This window comes from Bidens hawaiensis, unplaced genomic scaffold, assembly GCF_021521415.1.
Source record: "Bidens hawaiensis isolate Kalapana, Puna unplaced genomic scaffold, B.hawaiensis_p1.1 tig00005873_1, whole genome shotgun sequence".
NCBI classification, from domain to species: Eukaryota; Viridiplantae; Streptophyta; class Magnoliopsida; order Asterales; family Asteraceae; genus Bidens; species Bidens hawaiensis.
Genome location: NW_027491386.1, coordinates 64,780 through 78,006, shown reverse-complemented (window position 1 = coordinate 78,006; position 13,227 = coordinate 64,780). Strand labels below are relative to the sequence as shown.

General features: G+C 33.9%; 1 protein-coding gene across 1 annotated transcript; it reads right to left on the bottom strand.

Moving 5' to 3' along the window:
* Positions 1-11,342: 11,342 nt before the first annotated feature.
* Positions 11,343-12,997, bottom strand: LOC143630966 (magnesium-chelatase subunit ChlI, chloroplastic-like). The gene is made up of 2 exons (XM_077099844.1): positions 12,806-12,997; positions 11,343-12,456 (listed from the first exon to the last, which is right to left on the bottom strand). Exons 1-2 carry the CDS (start codon positions 12,995-12,997, stop codon positions 11,407-11,409), a joined length of 1,242 nt encoding a protein of 413 aa, XP_076955959.1. The 3' UTR covers positions 11,343-11,406.
* Between the last annotated feature and the right edge of the window lie 230 nt (positions 12,998-13,227).

Here is a 13,227-nt window from a genome sequence, read left to right as displayed (position 1 = left end):
CTATCCGTTATATTATTTTTAATCATTTATGTTTGATTGAATTTTAGGTTTGAAAAACATGTATTTGAATAAAATTATGTTGTATGTTCTTAGAAGCATTCCAAGAACTTCTTAACAAACTAAAGTTTAAAAAGTATTTCTAGTTTCACTTTTAGGGTTCTTAATCAAAAAGGGATAATAATAACATAAGCACTGGATCAAAAGAAAGCAAGAAAAACTCAAAGTATAGAAGCTCTGATGGAATTCGTAAAAATCATTTTTATTTTGCCATTAATATCAACAGTTTCCTACAAATGGATTTGGAGAAAGATGAAATGAACTCATTGAATTAATGGTGGCATACCAAAATAAATGATCTATTTTTAGATGTTTCTTAATTAAAACGACGTAGTTTGAGGAGTTTTCCGTCTAAGCTTAGGCGTGTGACAACACCGTATTCATTTTTTCCCAAAACTTGGAAAGTAAATACGATGCTGTCGTACGCCTAACCTTAGACGGAAAACTCCTCAAAACTACGTTGTTTTGATTAAAAAACATCAAAAAACAGATCATTTCGTTTGGTATGTCACCGTTAATTCAATGAGTTCATTTCATCATTCCCCAAATCCATTCGCAGGCAACTTTTGTTTGTTATTTCAATTATAACTACCTAAATCTGAAACTAATTCATAAAAAATAAATCAAAAATAATTTTTTGGTTTTTGTTGTTGAAGAACTTGTGATATACAGCAGGTTCTAGAAATTTCTTCTTCTTTCAGCTATGATCTTTCATCATCTCTTCACTTACATGTGCATCAATCTCATCTTCTTTCCGTTATATTATTTTTAATCATTTATGTTTGATTGAATTTTAGGTTTGAAAAACATGTATTTGAATAAAATTATGTTTTATGTTCTTAGAAGGGTTCCTAGAACTTCTTAAAAAATAAAATTTTAAAAAGTATTTCTAGTTTCACTTTTAGGGTTCTTAATCAAAAAGGAATTAATAATAACATAAGCACTGGATCAAAAGAAAGCAAGAAAAACTCAAAATATAGAAGCTCTGATTGAATTCGTAAAAATCATTTTTATTTTGCCATTAATATCAACAGTTTCCTACAAATGGATTTGGAGAAAGACGAAATGAACTCATTGAATTAATGGTGGCATACCAAAATAAATGATCTATTTTTAGATGTTTCTTAATTAAAACGACGTAGTTTGAGGAGTTTTCCGTCTAAGCTTAGGCGTGTGACAACACCGTATTCATTTTTTCCCAGAACTTGGAAAGTAAATACGATGCTGTCGTACGCCTAACCTTAGACGGAAAACTCCTCAAAACTACGTCGTTTTTATTAAAAAACATCTAAAAATAGATCATTTTATTTTGGTATGTCACTGTTAATTCAATGAGTTTATTTCATCTTTCCCCATATCCATTTGCAGGCAACTTTTGTTTGTTATTTCAATTATAACTACCTAAATCTGAAACTAATTCATAAAAAAATAAATCAAAAATAATTTTATGTTTTTTGTTGTTGAAGAACTTTTGATTTACAGCAGGTTCTAGAAATTTCTTCTTTTTTCAGCTATGATCTTTCATCATCCCTTCACTTACATGTGCATCAATCTCATCTTTTTTACTTATATTGTTTTTAATCTTTTATTTTTGATTGATTTTTAGGTTTGAAAAGCATGTATTTGAATAAAATTATGTTGTATGTTCTTAGAAGGGTTCAAGAACTTTTTAACAAACTAAATTTTAAAAAGTATTTCTAGTTTTACTTTTAGGGTTCTTAATTAAAACGAGATTAATAATAACATAAGCACTGGATCAAAAGAAAGCAAGAAAAACTCAAAACATAGAAGCTCTGATTGAATTCGTAAAAATCATTTTTATTTTGCCATTAATATCAACAGTTGCCTTCAAATAGATTTGGAGAAAGATGAAATGAACTCATTGAATTAATGGTGGCATACCAAATTAAATGATCTATTTTTAGATGTTTCTTAATTAAAATGACGTAGTTTGAGGAGTTTTCCGTTTAAGCTTAGGCGTGTGACCGCACCGTATTTACTTTTCCCAAAACATGGAAAGTAAATACGATGCTGTCGCACACCTAAGGTTAGACGGAAAACTCCTCAAAACTACGTCGTTTTTATTAAAAAACATCTAAAAATAGATCATTTTATTTTGGTATGTCACTGTTAATTCAATGAGTTTATTTCATCTTTCCCCATATCCATTTGCAGGCAACTTTTGTTTGTTATTTCAATTATAACTACCTAAATCTGAAACTAATTCATAAAAAAATAAATCAAAAATAATTTTATGTTTTTTGTTGTTGAAGAACTTTTGATTTACAGCAGGTTCTAGAAATTTCTTCTTCTTTCAGCTATGATCTTTCATCATCCCTTCACTTACATGTGCATCAATCTCATCTTTTTTACTTATATTGTTTTTAATCATTTATTTTTGATTGATTTTTAGGTTTGAAAAGCATGTATTTGAATAAAATTATGTTGTATGTTCTTAGAAGGGTTCAAGAACTTCTTAACAAACTAAATTTTAAAAAGTATTTCTAGTTTTACTTTTAGGGTTCTTAATCAAAACGAGATTAATAATAACATAAGCACTGGATCAAAAGAAAGCAAGAAAAACTCAAAACATAGAAGCTCTGATTGAATTCGTAAAAATCATTTTTATTTTGCCATTAATATCAACAGTTGCCTGCAAATAGATTTAGAGAAAGATGAAATGAACTCATTGAATTAATGGTGGCATACCAAATTAAATGATCTATTTTTAGATGTTTCTTAATTAAAATGACGTAGTTTGTGGAGTTTTCCGTTTAAGCTTAGGCGTGTGACAGCACCGTATTTACTTTTCCCAAAACTTGGAAAGTAAATACGATGCTGTCGCACACCTATGGTTAGACGGAAAACTCCTCAAAACTACGTCGTTTTTATTAAAAAACATCTAAAAATAGATCATTTTATTTTGGTATGTCACTGTTAATTCAATGAGTTTATTTCATCTTTCCCCATATCCATTTGCAGGCAACTGTTGTTTGTTATTTCGATTATAACTACCTAAATCTGAAACTAGTTCATAAAAAAATAAATCAAAAATAATTTTATGTTTTTTGTTGTTGAAGAACTTTTGATTTACAGCAGGTTCTAGAAATTTCTTCTTCTTTCAGCTATGATCTTTCATCATCCCTTCACTTAGATGTGCATCAATCTCATCTTTTTTACTTATATTGTTTTTAATCATTTATTTTTGATTGATTTTTAGGTTTGAAAAGCATGTATTTGAATAAAATTATGTTGTATGTTCTTAGAAGGGTTCAAGAACTTCTTAACAAACTAAATTTTAAAAAGTATTTCTAGTTTCACTTTTAGGGTTCTTAATCAAAACGAGATTAATAATAACATAAGCACTGGATCAAAAGAAAGCAAGAAAAACTCAGAACATAGAAGCTCTGATTGAATTCGTAAAAATCATTTTTATTTTGCCATTAATATCAACAGTTGCCTGCAAATAGATTTAGAGAAAGATGAAATGAACTCATTGAATTAATGGTGGCATACCAAAATAAATGATCTATTTTTAGATGTTTCTTAATTAAAATGACGTAGTTTGAGGAGTTTTACTTCTAAGCTTAGGCGTGTGACAGCACCGTATTCACTTTTCCCAAAACTTGGAAAGTGAATACGGTGCTGTCGCACGCCTAAGCTTAGACAGAATACTCCTCAAAACTACATCGTTTTGATTAAAAACATCTAAAAATAGATCATTTCATTTTGGTATGTCACTGTTAATTCAATGAGTTTATTTCATCTTTCTCTAAATCTATTTGCAGGCAACTTTTGTTTGTTATTTCATTTATAACTACCTAAATCTGAAACTAATTCATAAAAGATAAATCGAAAATAATTTTTTGGTTTTTGTTGTTTAAGAACTTGTGATATACAGCAGGTTCTAGAAATTTCTTCTTATTTCAGCTATGATCTTTCATCATCCCTTCACTTACGTGTGCATCAATCTTCTCTTCTTTCACTTATATTGTTTTTAATCATTTATGATTGATTGATTTTTAGGTTTGAAAAACATGTATTTGAATAAAATTATGTTGTATGTTCTTAGAAGGGTTTCAAGAACTTCTTAACAAACTAAATTTTAAAATGTATTTCAAATTTCACTTTTTGGGTTCTTAATCATAAAGGGATTAATAATAACATAAGTACTGGATCAAAAGAAAGCAAGAAAAACTCAAAACATATGTAACATCCTAAAATTTTAAGGTTGAATAAAGAAAGTTATGTTTAGTGATTTCGCGTTATTGATTATTTAATATCGAGTAAGGAGCGGATCATGGACTTAGATTAATTGAGATGTGTTAAATGAGAATGGGCCTTAGGTCCATGGGCTTTAAGGGATATAAATATCCCCTAAACCCTAAAACATCACTCATTCTCTAACACTCCAAAACACACCCACACCACACACACCGCCGGCGGCCAAGGGAGAGGAACGAGCGAGATCCGAGAGAGAGTGAGCGATTAGTTGTGATTAAATAAGTTAAACGAGATCCAAACAAGCACAAAAAGGTATGATTCTTGATCTTTGAAGTTTAAAGATCCAAGCTTTATAGTGTTTATACGACCGAAAACGGTTGGGGAGCGTAGTGGGTGATGTCGAACCATAACAAGGGTGTTAAAATCGCCAAAAATGCTTGATAGAAACCAAACAGCGGCTGAACTGGGCAACTTCGCCTTCAAAGCGACAACATCGCCTTCAAAGCTATAACTTCGCCTTCAAAGCGATAACTTCGCCTGAGGCCAAGTTCGCCTAATTGATAACTTCGCTTACGGCCAAGTTCGCCTAACTGGTAACTTCGCCTGAGGCCAAGTTCGCCTAATTGATAACTTCGCTTACGGCCAAGTTCGCCTAACTGGTAACTTCGCCTGAGGCCAAGTTCGCCTAATTGATAACTTCGCTTACGGCCAAGTTCGCCTAACTGGTAACTTCGCCTAAAGCTAAGTTCGCCTGAGGCCAGCTCGACCCCAGCCAGGGGCTCTGCCCCTTGGACCCTGCTAGGGGCTGCCGCCCCTAGACCCCGCTGCCAGGGGCGCTGCCCCCGGACCCCCGTTCGTTGTGGGTCATATAAAGATAGAAATGCAATATGAGAAAGTGATAGTTAATTGATACGTATACTTGTTATACAGTCAGCCGTGCACAGCTGAAGAAAGGGATTACGATTAACGGTGAACGTAACCGTGTTCAAGTGAGTTTCTAGCCCCATTCCTTGTTATGTTTTCGGGGCTGTGTGCATACTCGATGTGTTGTTAATACATTTATCCTAAGTGATAAGTGTATGCCATATGTGATATATGTGATATGTATGAATGATTGCTTGATGGTACGTGAACGATCTTCGGATATTGCACGTACCGTCAGGTTGTAACGCTATGTATAAGGTAAGTATGATATGTATGCTTATGTGTATGAATGTAATAAAGTTAATAAAAGAAGGAAAAGACGGTTGTATGGTTGTATGGTTACGAAAAGGGTACCGAGCCCTAATAATACTCGAGGTATGATGTATGGTTGTATGGTAACGAAGAGGGAATCGAACCCTACTAATATTCGAGAACTAGGGACCAGACCCTTATAATATCTGTGATGTTAGGGACCAGACCCTTATAATATCTGTGATGTTAGGGACCAGACCCTTATAATATCTGTGAGGTTATAGGGCGAAAGGCTCTTTAAAACGTATGATTATGTATGTAAAGAAAGTACGAAGGTAAGAATGAAAGTATATGCACTTAGGTGTGTACGAAAGAAAGTTAAGAGGTTAAGTATGAAATGTAAGAATGTATTGTATGATTATGTGATTAACTAGAACTCACTCAGCGTAGCTGACTTTTAGTATGCACGCAGGTGAGTAGGATGAGGCAACTCGCTTGAGGAGACACGTGGCACTGAATAAGAGGCTGGCATCGAAAGACTCAAGACGTTTAAGTTTAATGTTTCGTTTATTTTGAAAGACAAAATGATGTTTTAAGACAAGACGTGTTTTGTTATGAAATGTTTTATGAAAGTTTTTAAATTCCGCGAATGTTTTAATTAACTCTGATATTTAGAACTGCGTTTATGAGTAAATCCAACAAGAAAGTAGGGTTACCGGTGACGGGGCCTTACAACATAGAAGCTTCAATTTGCGGCTTTGCGTGAAGACATATTTATGTAATCGGATGAGTGATGATTATATGAATTATACTTGCATTTATTATATTGAAAAATGAGTTTTTTTCTAGTCGCGATTGAAGATGTTATGAATTGTTTTTTAAATCTGAAAAATATGTAATATCTTTTTATTTAAAGGACTTTGTATTTTTTAATTGTTCATAATATACTTTTGTTATGATAGTGAAATTGCATTTTATTTATTCGACTTGGCCCGATTTTTCCGGGCTCGAAAAATCTGACGTTGGAAAAATTCCATACGTCAAAAATTCCCGAACCCATAGAAAACAATTTCTAGCTCCGCCACTATGTCTTTGCCAGGAGGCAGAAAGGATGAAGGTGATACCGATGACATTCAAACCACATGGAAGGAGGCGAGGAAGAGATTGCTTAATTTGTAACACCCGTCAAACTTCCGGTTCAATGTTTTAGCGCGTGTAAAATATGTATAACTCTCGGGACTTAATCGAAGTTTCTCGAGAACCTTTAAGTAATCCCCGCTACGTTAAAACACTTAACCTTCCTTACAAGTCGCCAAATCTTGCAATTCGAGGGACTTGGATGAAACATATTTGTATTATATCATTAAACAAAAAAAAAAAAAGAAACCCTAGCAGCTGCAGCAGCGATCGGCGCAAGAGACAACCCCCCTTCCTTGCTTCGACTCTTTGATCGATTCCAAGCTCCTAGAAGTAGTTTAAGGTATGTACTACAATCCCCAACACTCTTTTTGTTCACCCCTAATCGTTTTGATGCTCAATTTTGCCGAAACTTTTCGTTGGACAGATTTTCGGCAAAGGTGTAATTGACCCACTTCTTGTGGATAAAAATTAGAGTTTCTGGTGTAGAAAGATCCCCAGGTATGGCATTTATATCATATTAAAATTTCGTGGTCATTGTAGGTGTTTAGGTCGGTCAATCGATTTTAGTTTGAAAACTAGGGTTTATCGGGTGTAGATTTGCAAATTGTTGAGTTTGATGCGTTAATTGATCGGGTGACCGAACGAATCAGTTTGTACAGCCCTATGGGGGTTTAAGGGCTGTGGAAAAATTATTTTTTTGATGCTCGGGGCTGTTGTGGTTAGTGCTTCGTCTATTGAGTCGGCGGTGTGCGAATTTTCGTTAAATGTTAAAGTAAGATTTGTAAAAAGGAACTGTCAACCATATCAACTCGGATGACATAATCTTGATGAATGAAAAGATTTAAAATAGAATTTGGTCCATTTGGGGCTGATTCGTTTAACAAATGGTTTTAAGGTTTATTACACGCGCATTCGACCCGATTTGATTACCCTTGGGCCTTGGGCCAAGTTGTTGGGCCTTGGGCCAAGTGTTGGGCCTTGTGCCAAAGTGTTGGGCTTGAACGGCCCATTAGGCAAGAGTGTTCTTACGGTCTAGTTTAGTAACGTGTTGTGTATAATTTATAGGCCCTTGCTTGTGATTGTGCACTTAGGGATTTCCTAGCTCGTTGAAGGTGTTCGATTGATTTCTGGTGAGTTCATGATGCCTTTTTTACTCTTTTCACTTTTGGGCTAGCATGCACACCTAAGTGTTTTCTTACATGAGGAAATGTTTTAAATGATTTTATATAGGCTTGCTAGTATATGGTAGGCCTTGGGATGTTAAATATATATATATATATATATATATATATATATATATTTACACATTATTGCTTGGCCTATATTTGGCGATGTTGTAGTCATTTCGACTACTGATGTTGTGTATACCTACTTTGTGTTTGCATGCACTGATGTTACGTGTTTGGGTTGTACGTTTGCTCGACCCTGATATTATACGTGGATGTTATATATACATATATATATATATATACTGTTATATATATAGGGATGTAATTGAAAGAATGTTTACATATACATTTTGTATATGTATGTATGAGAATGTTTAGTTTTCGGTAATGATGATTTGATGGATGCACCCTTTTACTTTTTAAACTTTTGGTATGACTATCATAATTATTACTACTGATATTATTTACTTAAAACTTGAACTCACTCAGCTCAAGCTGACTTTGTGTGCATGTTAGTGTGAATTTCAGATTAGAAAGAGGATGCCTTATCGCTTGGACGTGCACGAAGCTACTTGGACGGTGAAGGGCATACAGGAATTGAAGATTTTATTATTAAACATTTATTCTTAAAAGTTTTTATTTAAAGATTATTATGTTGATTTTGGGCAAAAGTCACCGAAAAGTCATCGAAAAAGTCCACGTAAAATTTCCTCTGAAAAGTCATCGGAAATAGTCCCCAAAATTTTTCATTTTATCTCATTTTTCTTGTTTTGATTCATTTTTAAAATACAAAAATAATAAATAATTTTTATATTTAACTAATATCAAAATAGGGTTAGATTCAAATAAGAAGTTTAATTTTCCTATGAACATTAGAAAGGAGGATATTTTAGTCCACTACTTTAATATTAAAAACGCACTTACTTTAATCTCAAAATCCCACTTACATTAATCTCAAAACCACTTACGTCTTTACTAATCTCCTACAACCACCACTCACCCGTCACCCACCGCCACCACCTCGCCGGAAAAGTCACCGGAAATTTTCAACGGAAAAGGCGCCAAAATGTGATTCGAAAATATTCCTCGGAGAAGTCATCGGAAATTTCGCCGGAAATTTTCACCGGAAAGTCATCGGAAACAGTCCCCATAAAATTTCCCCGGAAAATTCGCCGAAAACGGTCACCGGAAAAACACACAATGGAGATCACTATGAAAAATACTATGAAAAAAAACACAATGAAAAAAAACACAATGGCAAAAAGACAATGAAAAATACAATTGCTTACACAATGTGAAAACACAATGACAAAAATAAATGAAAACACAATTGTATAACACAATTTTGGTAAGACACATTTGTAAAAAAAGCCAATGATATATATTTTTTATTTTTATATAACAATATGATACTCATATTAAAGATAAAAACGCTCGTTATTATGTTGATTTTTGTATTAAAAAATATTGTATAAAAAAGTTATGGATGTTTCAACATATGTGTTATTCCTTTTATGCCCTTCCCCTTATTTCATATTTGATTTCTCCTTAAACTAATCTCAACCATCCATGTTCAAAATCAATGAACTAGATTACTTCTTATTCTTCCTACAAAACCATACTTCTTATTATAACATAACCCTATTAAATAATATGTAAAATAAACAATATATTCTCAACAAATTAAAAACTCAACAATAAAATTAAATTAAGGGAAATGACATCTCAACATTGTGTCATCAAGACCGTATCCTAGAATCCTTTAAAAATTTGGGACCTGGGGTGAGTAAAAAAAGGGCCCCTAAATCACGTTCTTAATTAGATAATTTGACAATTTTACCAACAGGATTGCTTTTCAAGGGAAACAGCTATGCAAATGGAGACAAAAATGAATAGTGTGAGAAGAATTTTTGTTCACACAAAAAACACTTTAAAAAATTTCAAAAAAATAATAAAAAAATCATAACTTCAAATATAAATGAAAAACAAAAAATTTACAAAATCAAAATGTTTCTCCTGCCATTTGTGTCCCTAAAAAAAGCCGAAAAGATATAACGCCGAGTAAAATAACACAATGTCAAAAATGAACAAACAACACAATGATAAATAAAAGCAGACATAATATGTCGCAAAATATAACACAATGCTGAACAAAATATAACACATTGTTAAGTAATATAACGCAATATTAATAAAAAATAAGTCACAGTCAATGAAGAAAATAAATAAAAAACACAATGATAAATAAAAAGACACAGTGATTTTTTTTCCTCAACATTGTGTGTGTGCTTTTTTTAAACGAGGAAGACGGTGGAAACAGTTTTGTGTTTTTACATTTTTCGCTTTTTTATTAAATTCTGAGTTATGATTTTTTTCATTAATTTTTCATTATTTTTAGTGGTTTTTTTGTGACTACAAATCATTCCCATCCTTCTTATTTTTAACCCCCTTTGTAGAATAACCTGACCATGCTTTTCAAAAGCCCAAAACGAACCAAAACAAATATTATTAATAAACATGTTAAAATGAGTCAGAATACTCAAATAAAAGTTCTTTTCTATAAGAAAAAAAGAGAACACTACCTATGGGAATTGAAAAAAAAAAACTTGTGGAAATTGAACCCATGACCTTTTTTCATAGTGTAACACTCTTTCATTCAACCAATAAGTTATTTTAGGTCCATTTGTTTTAAAACAAAATTATATATAAAAGGGCAAATCAGAAATAAATAATCACACCTTTTGTGTTGGCCGATAATAATCCCACATTTAAAAATCATTACCAACGGTCTAACCTTTCAACTATTTTTGACTCAAAGGACCATCGTTAAAGAACACTTAAAGTCGTTAAGTTTTTTTCCGAATTTTAAACCGATGTTTTAGGGCTTTTTATCAGAAGAAAGATACGAGTCGACTGATGTAAAACTTATCTCTAAACGATGATTCGGATGACCAAACAGTGTTTCAATTCGGGTGTTTGAATTTCCAATTAACAGAAATCAGGTCATCTGAATCACTGTTTCGAAATAAGATTTACATGAGTCGACTCGTATTTTTCTTCCGATGAAAAGCCCTAAAACATCGGTTTGAAATTCAAAAAAACTTTCAAGGACGTTAAATGTTTTTTAACGGAGGTCCATTGACACAAAAATAGTTAAAATGTTGGACCGTTGAGAGTGATTTTTAAATGTGAGATTATTATCGGTCAATACACAAAAGATGGAATTATTTATTTCCAATTTGCCTAAATATAAATAATTTTTTTTAACAATTATGGGTCTCTCGAAAGAGTAGGCCTGGGTCCCTGCCCTCCCTTTGGGTCGGGCATGTGCGTTACTTCACGTTTTCGTTTTAAAATCATCTCCAACATCACGCTGGAATATGTAGAGTGGTCGGTTAAGATGAAATTCATGTTTTTAGTTTGTTGTTCTTCGTCCAAAATAAAAATTCTTGACTCTTGAAATAAAACTATAGAGATTTAAGAAAGTTGAGAGAGTATATGTAAAAAACTTTGAACAAAGCATACATGATTGAAATTGAACTAACAAATAACGTACTCTCATGAAACCAATCTACATTTGTCAAAAGGTATCACATTATGTAAACCGCCACACCAGAAACACAAATACGGGTCAAGCCAATCAGCTAAACACCTCGTTAAACTTGTCGATAACGAGTACACCCGAATCAATCGACTCCAAAGGATCCTTCCTTAATCTGTGTCTCAAACAATTTGGAATCACAACAGCAATATCTTCAGGTGCCACTTCCTCTCTCCCCTTCAAAGCCGCCAAAGCTTTCGCAGCCCGATTCGTTACAATATCGCCTCTCAACCCGTCAACATTTAGTTCGGCGCAAACCTTAGAAATCTTGACCCGAAGCTCGTGGTCAATCTGCACTGAAGAAAGCCGACTCCGGGCCGAAGATATTTGCTCTTGAAGCTTTTCTTGATCCGCTTTATACGTGTCACGAAACTCCTTTGGGTTTTTGTCAAACCGGGCCCGCTCATCCACAATTTTAACCCGAAGCTCTGCGTCCCGAACGGTGCCCACTTGCGCGTGCATGCCGAACCTATCGAGCAATTGCGGTCTGAGTTCACCTTCTTCCGGGTTTCCCGACCCGATAAGAATGAAGCGGGCCGGGTGGGATATCGAAATACCTTCTCGCTCAACCGTGTTCCAACCCGAAGCAGCCGAATCGAGAAGCACATCAACCAAATGATCATCCAAAAGATTAACTTCATCGACATATAAAATCCCTCGATTTGCTTTAGCGAGAAGACCTGGTTCAAACGCTTTGACCCCCTCGGTGAGCGCTTTTTCGATATCGATTGTTCCACAAACGCGGTCCTCGGTCGCCCCTAACGGGAGGTCAACCATGTTGATTTTGGTCTTAACAGTGGGTAGTTGTTCGCCTTTCAGTAACTTGTCTCTTACTTCCATACCCATTGACTCCGGGTCTTCCGGGTCTGAATTGAACGGGTCGGATGCAACGACTGTGATCTCGGGAAGTAAGTCGACTAGTGATCGAACAGTTGTCGATTTACCAGTTCCTCGGTCACCCATTATCATGACACCACCAATTTTCGGGTCGATGACGTTTAATAAAAGGCATAGTTTCATCTCGTCTTGACCGACTATTGCAGCAAATGGATAAACGGGCCGTTGACTTTCCTTTGACAGCTTTTGAGTCTGTTGAACATTTGTTTGTGTAAGAAAGAAAAAATGTGTCAAATGGGTTAAGGCAGGTAAGCGGGTAACAATATATTACATCATCAATTACAACTTGGTCTAGATTTATTAAATTTTTAGGTCCAATATATTGATATCCGTTCTTTTATATACTATTAACAAATTTTCAAACAGTAAACCTGTTTGTGTTCGTTGGGTATGTTTGCAGGCCTATTCTTAGATGTGAAGAATAAACTAATGAACACGGTGGCATTATATTAGCAGGTGAAATAATAATAATAATAATAATAATAATAATAATAATAATAATAATAATAATAATAATAATAATAATAATAATAATAAATACCTGTTGTTGGGCTGGGGTGAGTTCAGTGGCAACATTAGAGATTGAAAACCGAGACCTTCCTTTGTTAATTGGAACTCCAATTCCTCCATAAAACCTTCTTCTTTGATTGAAAAACGGAGCACGAGTGGACGTTCTTGAGGAAGAGGTGGTGGTGGTGAGTAAAGAAGTGGAAGCTCCAATTAATCCCGCCATGATTGTTATTATTACTGAGGAAGAATTTGTTGAGGAGGTTTTTGGAGGAATGGGTGTGTGTTCATGTATCTGGATAAGAGGATAGATTGCTGGTGGCCCTTTGTGATTGTGATTTTGATTTTCATCTGGTGATCTAGGTGGATTTTATATGGGAGTTACTTTCTACATCACCCTATAAATTGCAAAAAAAAAACCGTATTATAATACGTCGCGTATATGTATTAAAGGTT